Genomic DNA, 16,359 nt, shown 5'->3' with positions numbered 1-16,359 from the left:
AACACTGGTGTCATGGAGAGGGGAGTCTTGCAGCATGGGCAACTGCTGGTCTTCCATACAACCTTGCCCAGGCCTGCACCCTGGAGAGTGAAGACTTTCCAGGCGCAGGTTGATAGTCTGGCAAGACTAACAGATGTCTTAATATGATTAAATAATTGAATTAGGGCAAGTAGTATAAAAACAAATTTAAAAGAAAGTAGTGGGTTAGTGTTCATGGGTTCAACGTCCATTTAGAAATTGGACTGCAGAGGGAAGGAAGCTGTTCCTGAATCGCTGAATGTGGGCTTTCAGGCTTCTGTACCTCCTACTTGATGGTAACAATGAGAAGAGGGTATGTCCTGGGTGGTGGGAGTCCTTGATGATGGAAGCTGCTTTTCTGAGGCACCGCTCCTTGAAGATGTCTTGGATGTTATAGAAGCTAGTACCCATGATGGAGCTGACTAAATTTAGAGTTCTCTGCAGTTTACTTTGATCCTGAATGGTAGACCCCACCCACCCCCCTCCCCATACCAGACGGTGATGCAGACAGTCAGAATGCCGCATAATGTTCTGAATTGGAAATAAATCTCTGTTCCTTCGTCTTTAGGCTAAGTCCTGGAAATCCCTACCCAACATTATGGCAGCACGTTGACCAGAGGAGAGCACCACCACCTTCTCAATGGGTATTAGCAAGGGATAAGAACTGCTTCCTGCTCATACCAGTAATACCCACAACCCAATGAAAACAAAACACACTTGCACACCATATCTGACAAGCTTCTCGCTCACCAGCCTAATTTAGTTTCCTTGTAAATGACCGTCAAATTCTTTCATTTTACAAACTTCTTCAAAATCCCCACAAGATTATTTATTGTAGTAAAAAGTGAACCCCTCCCTTTGATTAACTTTCATTCTAGCTTTACTTTGACAGATCTCTTGTACCTTTGTCAATCCTCTAACATCCTTTCTAAAATACAGTTGAAGTAACATTCCAGGGGCAGCCTTGACAATGAAGTGTTAATGTTCAGCATTACCTCTTTACTTCGATTCTATGCTCTTCATTTATGGAATAGCTTCAACAGCTAGCTCTCCTATCCCTGGGAACAGCAAGATTATTCAGAAAGATGGCTAGTGAAAACCCAGACTTATCAAATCTTGAAACAGCTGACCACATTAACAATGCGTCAGAAATGGTGTAGGCCTTATCTCAACAAGTGATACTGAAGTAATGTAGCAGTGGGTATTGTGAATCATAACCAGTCAACTGGACAGATTATGCATATTTTAACAACAGCGTTTCACCTCTGTGTCAGGAAAATGAAATGATGGTAATGTGGCCCATCGGACAGCCTCCACTGACCCACCGAGTTCCCTGTTTATTGTTGTCATAAAAACTTAAGTGGTTTACTATTGTCCTTCATGGAAGGGAATTTGTCATTCTTACCCATTCTGGGCCTTTAAGAGATTCCAAACAATGATGGGAGCAGCACTGTAGTGTAGCGGTTAGCAATCAGTGTTCACTTCCTGCCGTTGTCTGTAAGGCATTCTCCTCGTGACCGCATGGTGCTCCAGATTTCTCACACTGTCCAAAGACGCAAGGGTGAGTAGACTAATTGGTCACAAGTGTGTAATTGGACAGCACAGACTCAATGGGCTGAAGGGCCTGTTGCCATTCTGTATTTTTTTCTCTCTTTTTCAACCCCACCCTTGGAAATGGCCACTCATGCCACTGAGAACAAGGACAATGTGGGACGAGCAATAATTGAATAATTGTTGATCCCCTGACAAATGTAAAAAAAAATAAGAACTGAAACATGAGGGACTTGCCAATGCTGGAATCTGAAGCGACAGTCTACTGGGGAAACTCAACAGGTCAGGCAACGTTCTGAGGATGGAAAGGAACTGTCAACATTTTGGGTTGGAACCCTGTACCAGGACTTGAGGTCCCCCTTCCCCACCCATCCCACCAAACAGATGCTCTCTGACCCGCTGAGTTCCTCCAGCAGATCGTTCACGGAAATAAAAACCCGATTCAGCAGAAACAAGGCACCAAGCTACAGGTCATCACATACTGAAAGTGCATGCTGATGGGTAAAAAATGAACTGCAATACACCCCAGCAAGAGAGTTAAAGATAAAGGTGGCTTCTTTATCTTCAACTTATAAAAAAGCCAGCTCTGATAACGAAGAAAGTTTATCTCCAAAACATTTCTCCGGTGACCCCATTGGCCTGCTGTTGCTCCCCATCTCGCTCCGGTTAAACAACACATTCTAATATTCCAGTGTTAAATAATGCAATGTGTTTGCATCAACACCTTTCACTACTTCAAGATATCACTGCTTCACAGTTACTAAGATACTTGTGAGCCCTCCACACTGTAACCACTCTTTCCATTAAGAAGTTTACCAACCCTTGTAGGATTTTAAATTAGAGATGCCTTACTACCCATTGAAATAAATGGAATGTCTTGGGAGAGTCTAGGACCAGAGGGCACATGAGCATCCTTTCCAAACAGAGATGAGAGGGAATTTCTTTAGCCAGAAGGCTGTGGAGGCCAGTCATTGGGTGTCAAAGGTTACGGGAAGCAGGCAGGAGAATGGGGTTGAGATGGACAATAAATCACCGTGATAGAATGATGGAGCAGACTCCATGGGACGAATAGACAAATTCTGCTTCTACGTTTTATGGTTCTTATTTAAGGGACCAAGAACCCTCCTACTATTGAAAGTGTTCATTAAAGCTTGTCTGAGCTTTCCTCGGGCCAGGCACCATCTATGGAAAAGAGTGAATAGTCGATGGTTCAGGCAGAGACCCTTCATCACAATGTTTACACTTTTCTATAGATGCTGCCTGACCTGCTGAGTTCCTCCAGCATTGTACGTGTGTGTCTTGCTGTGGATTTCCAGCATCTGCAGATTTTCTCATGCTTCTAAGCTTTCCTTGCTTCATTGAATATAAATCCTAAGATGCCGGTGTCATTCAGAAGTAAGGAACACTGCTGACTGGTGTGACAAGATCTTCAAGTCGGACTCCAGAGTCACGATGATAATATCTAGTCATAGACACATTGGTGCCATACTGCAGCAGAGTTTCCTCTCAACAGGTTTTACCACTGCTGAAAAGTTATTAGCAGTTTATGAATATTGTGTGACATTGATTAATAAGGGCCTCAACCAAGTCATAGCCACCATTGAAGACGCCTGTTGAGATAAATGCTGGTGAAAGTCAGGCACAAGCAAGCAGGCTATTACATTCTTCCTTTTCCCACTCCTCTGTACTCCCTGCTCCTTTTTTAAAAGCGTCCTCAAACCCACAACCCAAATACACGAAGACAGTCCCACCTCTGTTTGATGAAATCCTCCAACTCTTTGCAGGTTTTCCGCCCATCATTCATGTGCTGAATCAGATTGTCATAGCCAACCGTGCTGGTTATGTCTGTACTCTGGAAGCAGAAGAGAAATGAACAATTGGAACGGGGGAAAGCTCTTTACAAGGGATAGCATTTTAAGGATAAATCTATTGAAACACTCAAACTGTAATCCTTCCTCCAAACTATCATTCCCTATGTTACAGCTGCACGGCCATCACACATCAATGATTCCGGTGTTGTGATCAAACACACTGTTTAGAGACACCCAGACAGTATATGTTGCCTCCCCGGTGCCAGGGCCCATGGCATTCTAAAGGGGGAGGGTGAGCAGCCGGAAATCATGGTACATATTGGCACTAAAGACATAGGTGGGAAAGGTGAGGTGGTCCTGAAGAGAGATTTTAGGGAGCGAGGTAGAAAGCTGAAAAGCAGGATCCCCAAAGTAGCAATCTCTGAATTGATGCCTGTCAGTGAGGGTGAGAATAGGATGGCTCGGCAGATGAACATGGGCTGAGGAACTGGTGCAGGGACCGGGGCATTAGATTTCTGGATCACTAGGATCTCTTCTGTGGAGTGGCTCTGTTCTTAAGAAATAAAATCAAATCATTAGAAAGAGGTGGAATAGGTTCAGAAGATGTAGAATCGTTGTGAGTAGAGCTGAGAAACTGCAAGGGTAAAATGATCCTGATGGGATTTATACCTCCAAACAGTAGCCAAGCTATGGGATACGATTACAATGGAAGATTTAAAAAAATGCATGTCAAAAGGGCAATGTTACGATCGTCGTGGGGGATTCCTATATGGAGGTAGATTAGGAAAATCAAGTTGGCGCTAGATCCCAAGAGGGGGAATACATAGAATGCCTACGAGATTGCTGCTTAAAACATCTCGTGGTTGAGCCCTGGAGGAGAAAGGCAATTCTGGATTGAGTGTTGTCCAATGAACCAGAATTCATTAGAGGGCCTAAGGTAAAGGCACCTTTAGGAGCCAGTGACCATGTTATGGTATAATTCACCCTGCAATTTGAGAAGGAGAAGCTAAAGTCAGATGTATCAGTATTACAGAGAGAGCAGCTGGCCAAAATAAATTGGAAGGGAACACTAGCAGGGATGACAGCGGAGCAGCACTGGCTGGAATTTCTGGCAGCAATTCGGAAAGCATAGACACTATAGATACATCTCAAAGAAGGAGTATTATTCTAAAGGCAAGATGATGCAACCATGGCTGACAAGGGAAATCAAAGCCAACATAAAAGCCAAAAGAAAGGGCATATAATACAGCAAATATTACTGGGAAATTAGAGAATTAGGAAGCTTTTAAAAACCAGCAGAAAGTAACTAAAAAAGTCATAAAGAAGAAAAAGATGAAATATGACAGTAAGCTTGCCAATAATATTAAAAAGGATACCAAAAGTTTCTTCAGATACATAAAGTGTAAAAGAGAGGTGAGTGTGGATATCAGTCCACTGGAAACAACGCTGGTGAGGTAGGAATGGAGGATAAGGAAATGGTGGACGAACAGATTAAGTATTTTGCATCAGTCTTCACTGTGGAAGACACTAGCAGTGTACCAGAAGTTCGAGAGTGTCAGGGGGCTGGTGCATGAAGTTGTCATACAAGATAGAAGGTGCTTGGGATGCTGCAAGTTCTGAAGGTAGATAAGTCACCTGGACCAGATGGTCTACACCCCAGGGTTCTGAAAGAGGTGGCTGATAAGATTGTGGAGGCATTAGAAATAATCTTTCAAATATCAGTGGATTCAGGCATGGTTCAAAAGGACTGGAAAATTACAAATGTCTCACCACTCTTCAAGAAGGGAGAAAGGCAGAAGAAAGGAAACTACTGGCCAGTTAGTCTGACCCCAGTGGTTGGGAAGATATTGGAGTTGTTGTTAACTATGTGGTTTCAGGGTACTTGGGGCCATGTGATAAAACAGGCCACAGTCAGCGTGGTTACCTTAAAAAACATCTTGCCTGACACATCTGTTGGAATTCTTTGAAGAAATAACAAACAGGATAGACAAAAGAGAATCTGTGGATGTAGTGCACTTGGATTTTCGGAAGGCCTTTGACAAGGTGCCTCACATAAGGCTGTTTAACAAGTTTTCAGCCCATGGTGTTACAGGAAAGATACTAGCATGGATAGATCATTGGCTGAGGACAAAGAGTAGGAATAAAGGGAGCCTTTTCTGGTTGGCTGCCAGTTACTACTGGTTTTCCACAAGGGTTCGTGTTGGGACCACTTCCTTTTATGTTATATGTCAATGGTTTGGATAGCGCAATTGATGGTTTTGTGGCCAAATTTGCGGATGATACAGAGTTAAGCGGAGAGGCAGGTAGTTTTGAGCACGTAGAGGCTACAGAAAGACTTAAACAAAATAGGAGCAACACACACAAAATGCTGGAGGAACTCAGCAGGCCAGGCAGCAACTATGGAAAAAAGTACAATGTTTCGGCCCAGCACTTTGAGAGCGTTGCTCGGATTTCCAGCATCTGTAGGTTTTCTCTTGTTTCTAACAAAATAGGAGAATGGGCAAAGAGGCAGACTGATTACAGTATCAGGAAGTGTATGGTCATGTACTTTGGTAGAAGAAATAAAAGGGTAGATTATTTTCTAAATGGAGAGAAAACTCTGAGGTGCTAAGGGACTTGGGAGCCCTCCTGCAGGATTCCCTAAAGCTGAATTTGCAGGTCGAGTCAGTGGTGAGGAAGGATAATGTGATGTTAGCATTCATTTTGAGAGGACTAGAATATAAAAGCAAGGATGTAATGTTGAGGCTTTATAAGGCACTGGTGAGGCCTCACTTGAAGTATTGCCAGCAGTTTTAGGCCCCTTATCTAAAAATGGATGTGCTGACATTGGAGAGAGTTCAAAGGAGGTTCATGAAAATGATTCCGGGATTGAAAGGCTTATCATACAAGCAGTGTTTGATGGCTCTTGGCCTGTACTGTGAATCTGTGGAATTTGTTGCCATGGGCAGCTGCAGAGGCTGTTATTGGGTATATTTAAGGCAGAGGTTGATAGATTCTGATTAGTCAGGACACGAAGGTGTACAGGGAGAAGGCAGGATATTGGGGCTGAGAGGGAAATGGACCAGCCATGATGAAATGGTGGAGCAGACTCAATTGGCAAAATGGCCTAATTCTGCTCCTATATCTTATAGTCTTAGCTGCTTTCTGTGTTTATCTAATCTACTCACTCTACTGGTGACAGATTGGCTGCTACAGGTCTAAAACTGAGCAGCTGACCATCCAGTAACACACAGCTCTGAATGAGGTTAGAACAAATGTTCTGAACAGCCAGCTGAGCTGTAAGTGTGCAGGGAGACAAAGTGTGAGGTCTTTGGTCAAACACAGTGTCTTGCACTTAAAAGCAGTAAACTAGAAGGCATTTTATATATATATACACCCATTGCTTTTGTCTTAATCATTTTGCACATATAACCCAGATCTCTCTGTTTCTCTACTCCGCTAGAATTGCGCACTCTGATTTAAATTGCCTCTTCCCAATTCATACACAACATTACTCTGTGCCGAATTTCATCTGCCACTTTTGTTCATTTCACCAATCTAAATACTTCCACTTGAATTCTATTACTACCTTCTTGATAATTAAAAAACACAATGGAACCAATCCCTGGGAGAGACTATTGTAGACTTCCCTCTTGTCTAAAACAAAAACAACTGTTCACTACTATGCTATTCCTGTCACTTAAACATATTTAACATCCTTTTGATCAATCAGATTTGATCTTGAATACAAGCCACTGCACAGTATTTTAACAATGCCGTTTTGAGAGTCTGTCCATGCATCATAGCGACCACATCCCCCTCATTTAAAAAAAAGTTATGAAACTAATTAAACTGAATTTGCCTTTAACGAGTCAGGACTTGGGTCACACACAGACGAATGAGACTAGCCCTGTTTGACACCATTGTTAACAAGGATGAGTGAGGCTTTTATCTGTGCTGTATAATTCTGACTGGCCAGTTCTCTCACTGTATCCACACTAACTTAGGTGACAACTATTATCTAATGCTATCTAAAAGTTTCCCCACCACTGAAATTAGACTGATTAGCTGGTGTTGCTTGGTCTATCCTTACATTCATTTTTAAAGACACATCTTAACATTGGATCTACAGATATCTAGAAGGTTATGGTTAGTAACTCAACTCCAGTTTCTACCAGGCGCCAAGATACACTCCATCTGGACTGGCCGATGACTTTAGGGATAGCCACTTATACACCCTGTTACTCAATTTCATCCCTCTTCCTCTCTCTTCTCCCCTTCTTTTTTTCTTCTCTTTTCTCTCTCTCTCTGTATATGTGGTCAAATAGGGTAGATACACACACACACACACACACATATAAGCATCATCCACTGACTTTGATTTTAATCAAATCTCCCTTTCTTGCTAGTGATAGAGCATCTAAACTATTGACTGTCTAATTTCTGAATGGGTATTGAACCCATGCACACTACCTCATTACTTTTTTATTTCTATTATTTTGCATTACTTATTTTAAATTAACTATTTAATAGACATAAATATACACTTACTGTAATTCAGGTTTTTTTCCCCTATATTTATCATGTATTTTATTGTACTGCTGCCATAAAGTTACCAAATTTCATGACATATGCCAGTGATATTAAAATTTAACCTATTCACAAACCATCTCAACCTTTAAAGCCTTCCACTGTTCAGTTAAGAGTATTTTGCTCCCAAGCTTGGGTTCTAATGCACCCAGATAGGGTCTGTTCTTACCCCAATGGAATTAGCCCTTCTCCACCTGACTATCTCGAGTGGTCTATTTTCACTCCCTTTTCTGCTCTAAAAGTTATCATACCACGATCACTGTTCCCTAAATGGCCCTTACTAACACTTGCTTCATTTAGCCTGAACTGAATTCACCAATGCATCTTTTCTCATAGGGTTTTAAATATTCTAGGGGGAAAATATCCCTCTGCTCTGCTTTTTATATTAGGGTCATGTTTCTGTACAGGTCTGTTCTTGGATATTTTTCCCACTAGTTGACAGCCTTTAGATAGTTCAGTGACGCCCCATCTTTCCCTTTATTTACTGAAGAGCTTGTATCCCCTCCAAGAGGACCACAACCTTGTCATGGCTTGGAGGCTTGCGTGCCTCAATGACCCAGAGAGCTATGTTGGCTGGAGTCAGGGCCTTATGCTTGGTAGGGTCACCCATGCCAAACAGGTCAAAGGGTATGAGGCCACACCAAGAATGGTGCATCGGTCCTCCAGTCTCAGAGGTTCAGCTCAGCACTAACAACCCTGACCACTCAAACAAATTTGTTACGGAAACAGCAATGAAGAATCCTTCCAGATCTGAGTGTTCCTGTGTCTCCACTTGGGACTTGTACGATTGACGGTAGTGAAAACCGAGAGGAAGCTACTGACATGATGAAGGAAGCCCTGAACACCACCATGCAGGACCTTCATTGCTGCCCTAAATGATTAGTGAGTAAATTGTATGTAGGAGTAGTTAGTATCCAGCTCAACTACTTTTTTTCCTTCATTATCTCAGTATCGAAATCCAAACCCTGACCCTTACCACAGCCACTTTCACTTCTAGCTCTCCCACGTAGCTTGCAAACCTCTGAATCCTCTTAGCACTTGCTTTTAGACTGGTCCTGTCTAAGATTGTATTTCCTTTGCCAGGTATATTGATTTCTAGTTTGTTTACCTTTTCCCTCATCAGTGCTACTTCCCAAACCCATTGATTGGCTGATTTGGTAAAGAAACACCAATGCCAAGAAAGAGCGAAGTCTACAGAAGGTGGTGGACGCAGAAACTCCCGGTCCATCACAGGCAAAGCCCTCCCCACCACTGAGCACATGTACATCAGTGACCCCCACCGTCCACGTCTCGCTGCTATCATCAACAGGAAGTACAGGAGCCTTGGGTCCTACACCACCAGGTTCAGGAACAGTTATTACCCTACAACCAACAGGCTGGCTCCTGAACTGGCATGGGTAACTTCACTGTCCAAACCTCTGCACTGATTCCACGCCTACTCCACAACTCATGTTCTCAATATTTTTTTATTTGGGTTTTTCTTGCACATTGGTTGTTTATGTGTTGTTTTTCATAAATTCTGTTGTATTTCTTTATCTTTCTGTGAATGCCTGCAAGAAAATGAATCACAACGTCGTATATGGTGACATATACATACTTTGATAAAATTTACTTTTGACTAGAATTATGGAGACGAACGGCATGGAAACACCCTTCTGCCCGTCGAATCAACACCCGACCATCAAGCACCCATTTTTACACTAATCTTACCCTACCCTAACCATTTTATTTTCCCCACTTACCCATCAACCCCCTCCAAAGACTGCCACTCACCTACACACTAGGGGCAATTAACCTACCAACACACTGGAGAAACCCTGCATCCACAGGGAGAAGATGCAAGCCCCATAAACGAGTCACTCGAGGTTGGGATCAGGTTGCCTGAGAGGTGAGGCAGCACCTCCACCAGCTGTGCTGTCTGAATTGGTTTAAACTTACTCTGCCAGGATAAGGATTAGCTGTATCTGCCACATGCACATCAAAGCATACAATGAAATGCGTCGTTCACCTCAAATCAAATCAGCTGGGGGCCGCTCACAAGTGTGGCCATGCTTCCAGCACTAAATTGACTCACCCTAATCCTAAACTTTAGAACGTGGGAGCAATCCCACACAGTCACGGAGAGAAAGTACAAACTGCTTATGGGGAGCAGCAGGAATCGAACCCTAAATCGGTGATCACCAGCGCCGTAAAGCACTTGAGCTAACTGCCTCATTGTTGGTGTAAAGTGACTGCACTAACCCCTTCGCTATCATGCCACCACTGATCTCCAGTCCACTGAGGTACAACCCACCCTCTCGCAGGAGTCCTGCCCCGGAAATCTCAGTGCAGCAACACTGCACCATTATTCTCACCACACACTCATCCACACCATCTTCCATCCTCTCTCCCTGCCACTGGAAATTATAGAGATCCTGCTCCTCAGACTCTTTGCTAATTCAGGGCAAGTCCAACACATGGCTCGCGATCAGGTGCAAAATCACTCCAATATGATCAAATGAAAGGAAGGAGAATGGGAAAGTCAGTGGTACGCTGCTACACTACATCTGCATTTCACAAACACACAACTTCTGTTCAGCATTTTATCAAAACACGGAAGTGAGGGAGGTGGAGGGATGGGCAGGTGCAGCTAGAGTGCTACACCTGTCCATTCACCTCCTTCCTCACCTCCATTCAGGGCCTCAAACAGACCTTCCAGGTGAGGCAGCCCTTCATCTGCAAATCTGCTAGAGTGGTCCATAGTGCCTGGTGCTCCCAATGTAGTCCCTCCACACTGGTGAAGTTAAAAGACTGTCCCGAGCCTTACAGGCTCATCAGGCCGGTGCTTATGCCAGTTTCCGTGGCGTGAAGCAACTGAGAGTACGAGACTCCCCCCCGGATAGGACACCAGTCTATCGCAAGGTTAACCCCCAGCATTTTGCCAGTACCCATTCTCAGCTGGGTGGACTGAAGCAGTGTGTGGTTAAGTGCCTTGCTCAAGGACACGACACGCTGCCCCGGCTGGGGCTCGAACTCACGACCTTCAGATCGCCAGTCCAATGCCCCAGCCACTTGGCTACGCGCCACACACCCACATTGGTGAGAACCGTCGTAAATTTGGGGATTGCTTCATTGAGCACTTCCGTTCCACCCACCAAAAGTAGAACTTTCCAGAGGCCAAGCATTTCGATTACAATTCCTATTCGTGCTCCAACATGCCAGTCCATGGCCTGCTCTTGTGCCAAGATGAGGCCACCCTCAGGGTGGAGGAGCAACACCTTATTTTCCATCTGGGTAGCCTCCAACCTGATGGCATGAATATTAATTTCTCCTTCTGGTTTAAAAAAAACATTTCCCTCCCCTCATCTCTTTTTTGATTCCCCACTCTGACCTCTTACTTATTCTCACCTGCCTATCAAGTCCCCCTGGGTCTCCTCCTCTTTCCCTTTCTCCTCTCCCATCAGATTCCTTCGTCTCCAGCCCTACCCACCTATCTTCACCCAATACCTTCTTGCCATCCTTCGTCCCTTCCCCTCCCTCCTTTTTATTCCAGTTTCTCCCTCCTTCCTTTCTAGTCCTGAAGAAGGGTCTCGGCCCGATATGTTGACTGTCTATTCATTCCCATTACCTGACCTGCTGAGTTCCTCCAGCATTTTGTGTGTGTTGCTTTGTCTGTCCAATGCTGAATCCAGCTTAACATTTTTTTTTAAGTCATTTACCAGCATTACAGGATATAAAACTAAACAGAAAATTCATTTTTCCAGAAGTGGTTGTGAAAAGGGTACACAAAGGGAACATAGCAAATGTTATGCATTTTATATTTTAAAAGCTTTTGAGAAACTTCAAACAGCACACTTGATCACCTGACTTATTATAAATAACAGGGCATCTAAAATCAGGCAACAAACAACAGACTGGGTAAAGAAATGACAGCATGGAAAAGGCATGTTTATTTTGAAAGACCAGGATACGACGGAAAATTAAAATTCCATGAATATCAATGGTCACAAAGAATTCAAAGACTCAAAGATCTCTGCTCCAGCTACTGTGGTACTACGACCAAGGCCTGGGCCTAGTCTGGCTGCTCCAGGGAGTGGATCTCAGGACTCAGTCTGCTTCAGAACGTTGTCACTCATTTCTACTGTTTGCGTGATTGTGCTTTTCTCCCCACTTTCTCTGCACAGTGGTTTTGGCCCTTTTTTTAAAAAAAAAATCGGGTTCTTCGGGTCTCTTGCTTTGTGGCTGCCTGTAAGCAGACAAATCTCAAGGTTGTATAATTTATACATTCTTTGATAATAGATGTACTTTGAATACCAGTGGTTACAAAGAATTGGAGGAAAATATCCAGATGTGAGAGGCCACAAGACAAACATTTTTAAATAAATCGCCAAAGGAAATAAGAGCCCAGAATGTGCTGGGATAGGATGTGATTGAGAAAACTTGCTTTTCGTTTAAACAAAGGAACTTACATGACAGAAAGAGGAATAGAAAAACATGATGCAAAATGGGATAGGAAGTGGAGACTCGTGAGGGGCATAGATGCCTGCACAGACGGGTTCAAAGGCAAGATTCCCAACCCCAAGTTGGACGTTTGCCCTTGTTGTTCTTCAATGCACTTGAAGCATTTTAAAAATACATTCCATGTAACGAACGATCTAGAGCTAAGTACAGTTGGACAACATTCAAGTCAAATCACTGGATTTCCAATGGAACTTATTTCAGCAGTGTAAGTAAGGACAAAGGCCAGCTCATGACTTTGGTGAGGGAGTTTAGAAGAAAGAAGGAGGCAAATCTCATTGAAAGCTATCCAATAAGGCCTAGATCATGTGGAAATGAATCTCTATTGCGGGGGAGTCTAGGACTAGAGGGCTCACCTCAGAATAATACAAGGATGTCCCTTTAGAACAGAGGTGAGGAGGGATTTCTTTTGCCACAGGGTGGTGAATCTGTTTAATTCCTTGTCTCAGACAGCTGTGGGGGCCAAGCCGTTAGGTATATTTAAAGCAGAGATTGATAGTTTCTCGATTAGTGAGGGTGTCAAAAATTATAGCAAGAAGGTAGGAGAATGGGGTTGAGAGAAATAATAAATTAGCCATGATCGAATGGTGGACTAGACATTTGCTTAAATGCTTAATTCTGCTCCTAGGTCTTATGGTCTTTAGGTCTAATGGACAAAGAGATATCTACAGATGTTATTTACATGAATTTCCAGAAGGTATCCAATGAAATTTCTCAAAAAGATACCATTAGGTAAAGTTCAAGCTCATGAAATTAAAGGCAAATTGTTAACCTGGATAGGAAACTGAACAAGCAGCAGGAAGCAGAGAACAGCAATACTGTGGAAGGAAACCCCACTGGATATGTAAGGGACTCATTCCTAAGTCACTTCGTATCTTAACAAACCAACAAGAGAACTCGCTATCTTCAGATCCTCCCAAGGATTAACTGACAGTTTGATAGTTTTTTTTTGGGAAATGTAATCATAATGCAGTGGTGTTTTATGTAAACATTAGAGTGATTTTAATCTGGTCCGAAACTTTGGTTTTAAATCCAAATAAAGTTAACTATGAAGGCATGGGGCACGTTGGCTTAGGAAGATTGGGAAACTACTTTGACAGATATGAGACAAATGGCATATAGTGGAAAACTACTGGTCTAGAATAAAAAGTTCAAAGATAAAAGAAATAGTTTAAAAAAGTATTGGAGAAATTAATGAGACCAAAAGGCAATAAATTCCCAGGATCCAGTGACCTGCATCATAGGGCTGGCAGATGGAGGAAGCACATCTTCCAAAGAGATTATACAGATTTCACTGATTGGGAAAGGAGCAAATGTATTGCCACTTATTAAAATCAGAGGGAGATAGAAAACAGGAATATCAGCAGGAGGGGAAATGCTGGAATCAGTTATTAAATCAGTAATGGAGCACCCTACAAAATAACAATAAGGCCTAGGGAGTGTAGAACAGGATTTATGAAAGGGAAATGGTGCCGAATAAATCTGACAGCTCTTCTAACAGTGTAACTAACAGAGCTGGCAAAGGTGAGCAGTTGATGTGCTGTGTTTGGACTTCCAGATGCCTTTAGATAAGGTGCCAACTGTTGACTATTATGCTGAATTAGAGCATGTGGCATTGGGAGATAATCAGTCTTCAATCGAAGCTGGTATATTATCAGATAGAAAGCAGTGACTAAGAATAAGTGGCTCATTTACCAGCTGAACGGCTGGACCAGTAGGGTTCCACAAAGTGCTGCAACCTCAGCTGTTCACAATCCTGAGCAATGAATTATACAAGAACATCAAACGTAATCAGTGGATTCCGATAACCGGTCCATCAGTCAGTCAGGGAGAAGCCAGAAATGGCTGGGAGTGAAAATGAAACGATTTTACTACTTCAGCAAATTAGGAACTATGAAGAATTTGAAGACAACAACAATCATCTTGAAAGCTGCATTGAAAATGAAGATTTGGAGGATCCAATTGTCAATAGCATTGTATGAAGGCAGTCCTTTATCTGCACTAGGAGTCCATGCTCATTTTGTTCACTGACAGTCAGTCAAAAGAATACGACAACATGTTGGCTGTCCATTGTAAACACAAAGTAATCTGCAGATGCTGTTGTCAAAGGAACACTTACAATGCGCTGGAGGAACTCAGCAGGTCAGTCAGCATCTGTTGAAAAGATTAGTCGACGTTTCGGGCCGAAACCCTTCGTCAGGACTGAAGGAAGAACTTTGGGGAGGGTTTGAAGAATGCTGGTAGTTGAAAAAAAACAGTAATTTTTAAGACAAAGGGATGGGGAAGGGGAAGCAGGGAGGTGATTGGCAGGAGAACAATAGTAGAAGGAGGCGGAACTATGAGGGAGGTGATGAGAAATAGGGACAGAGGAAGGAAGGGGGAGGGAATTACCGGAAATTGGAGAATTGGCTGTCCATTGTATCAGACAACGATAGTGAAACCTTTCCAGGAAAGTTTTTAAGAAAAGGTAAAAGCCATAGCATGGGGGCAGTTCCACTCTCTAGACCTTGGAAGTCCAGGTCCAGTGATACAAGTAGTCGTCGCATACTGTGGTCTTTCCTTGTTGCAGTGGATAACCACGACTCCTGTGCCTTATCATGCCCTTCACTCTCCACGAAGCATTGTAGAAACCGCCTTCCTGGCCATTGGACCTCACTGTTGATCTCATCCAGCCAGACTGCAGACGGCCGGCCGGCTACCCAAACCTGGTTTAGCCCACCTGTCGGAATGGTGTGCTGGGGCTTGGCCGCTGTTCCATGCAAGTAGCTACATGGAACCACAGGTGAGAGCTGAGCGTCTGGAGGGGACCAGAGGTGAGTGAGCTGCTCCAGAATGGACACAACAAGCTCCTTCACCAGAGGTGCTGGCCCTCGCCTGACACTCTACACACTCAACCAGAATGTACTGGTTGTTAAGAGTGAGTTTTTGGATAGATGATTCATTTACACTTAAATGACTCAGGCCATCAGTCTTCTGCTCTTTGACAAAGTACTGTGGATTGAGTTCATAACAATGCATTTCCTAAAAGCTGTGAATACCGGAATACTAGCCCAGACACTGCACCTAGAAGTGTGAAGGTGACAGGTAGTTTCAAAGACAGCCTTATCTATACTTTATAAATATAAATTGTCCTCTATGTTAGCACATAAAATACCAAATAAATGTATTGTGGATTTGACTTGCACTCCTAAAGGCTGTGAGTACCAACCCAGACATGTTGGCGTCGGGAGGAAAGGATGAAGTCAGAAGGTGTGATGTTTTGTATGTAGCTTCAAAAGAAAGTATTGTCTACGTTGTAAATAGGAATTGTCCTTTGTGTTTAGCAAATAAATAGAGCCCACATTGGGCTAACAGACCTTTCCACCGGAAGCGCCTCCGTCTGTATGATGCCTTGTTGTGTCGAATAAAGAAGCTGCTTCATATTTACCAGTAACTCTGTCTATCCCGTGATTTCACCCACACCACAACACTGGTCCCGATGGGTCCTAATTAACCAGAGTCCACTGTACCCAAGTTTGCAAATGACTCCAAACAAACTGGGTGCTGTAGCTGTTTAAGAGGATCAGAGACGGATCAGGGGAAAGAAACTGAGTGCGTGAATGGCAAGGATGTAGCAAAGGTATTTGCAGATATGTTAGACAATTAGGAAGACAAAATGGTGCAGTCTGAAATTAAGGGCCAGAACATCTTACTGCGATCACAGAGAGCATCCAGAATGCTCAAAATAAGAGGTGACCCCACTAGACTAGGATGAATGAACTTCTTTACCCAAAAAGTTGTGAACTTTTGGAATTCTCTGAAAGCAATGGGGAGGGTCAGTGATCAGCACATTCAACACAGGGAACAAAAGGGTTTCAGGTCATAAAGAAACCAAGGGTTATGGATAGCTGCACAAAAAGGAAACTAAGTCAAA

General features: G+C 43.2%; 1 protein-coding gene across 3 annotated transcripts in view; it reads right to left on the bottom strand.

The window, feature by feature from the left end:
- Positions 1-16,359, bottom strand: part of pstpip2 (proline-serine-threonine phosphatase interacting protein 2) — a 136,920-nt gene that overhangs the window by 91,053 nt on the left and 29,508 nt on the right. For all 3 annotated transcript variants that reach the window (XM_072256583.1, XM_072256586.1, XM_072256584.1), the window contains exon 2: positions 3,321-3,421. In XM_072256583.1, coding sequence (XP_072112684.1) covers positions 3,321-3,421 — 101 coding nt within the window. The remainder of the gene's footprint in view (positions 1-3,320; positions 3,422-16,359) is intronic.

This window comes from Mobula birostris, chromosome 4 (assembly GCF_030028105.1).
Source record: "Mobula birostris isolate sMobBir1 chromosome 4, sMobBir1.hap1, whole genome shotgun sequence".
NCBI lineage: Eukaryota > Metazoa > Chordata > Chondrichthyes > Myliobatiformes > Myliobatidae > Mobula > Mobula birostris.
The sequence above is the reverse complement of the archived record's forward strand: the minus strand, read 5'-3'. Positions and strand labels throughout refer to the sequence as shown.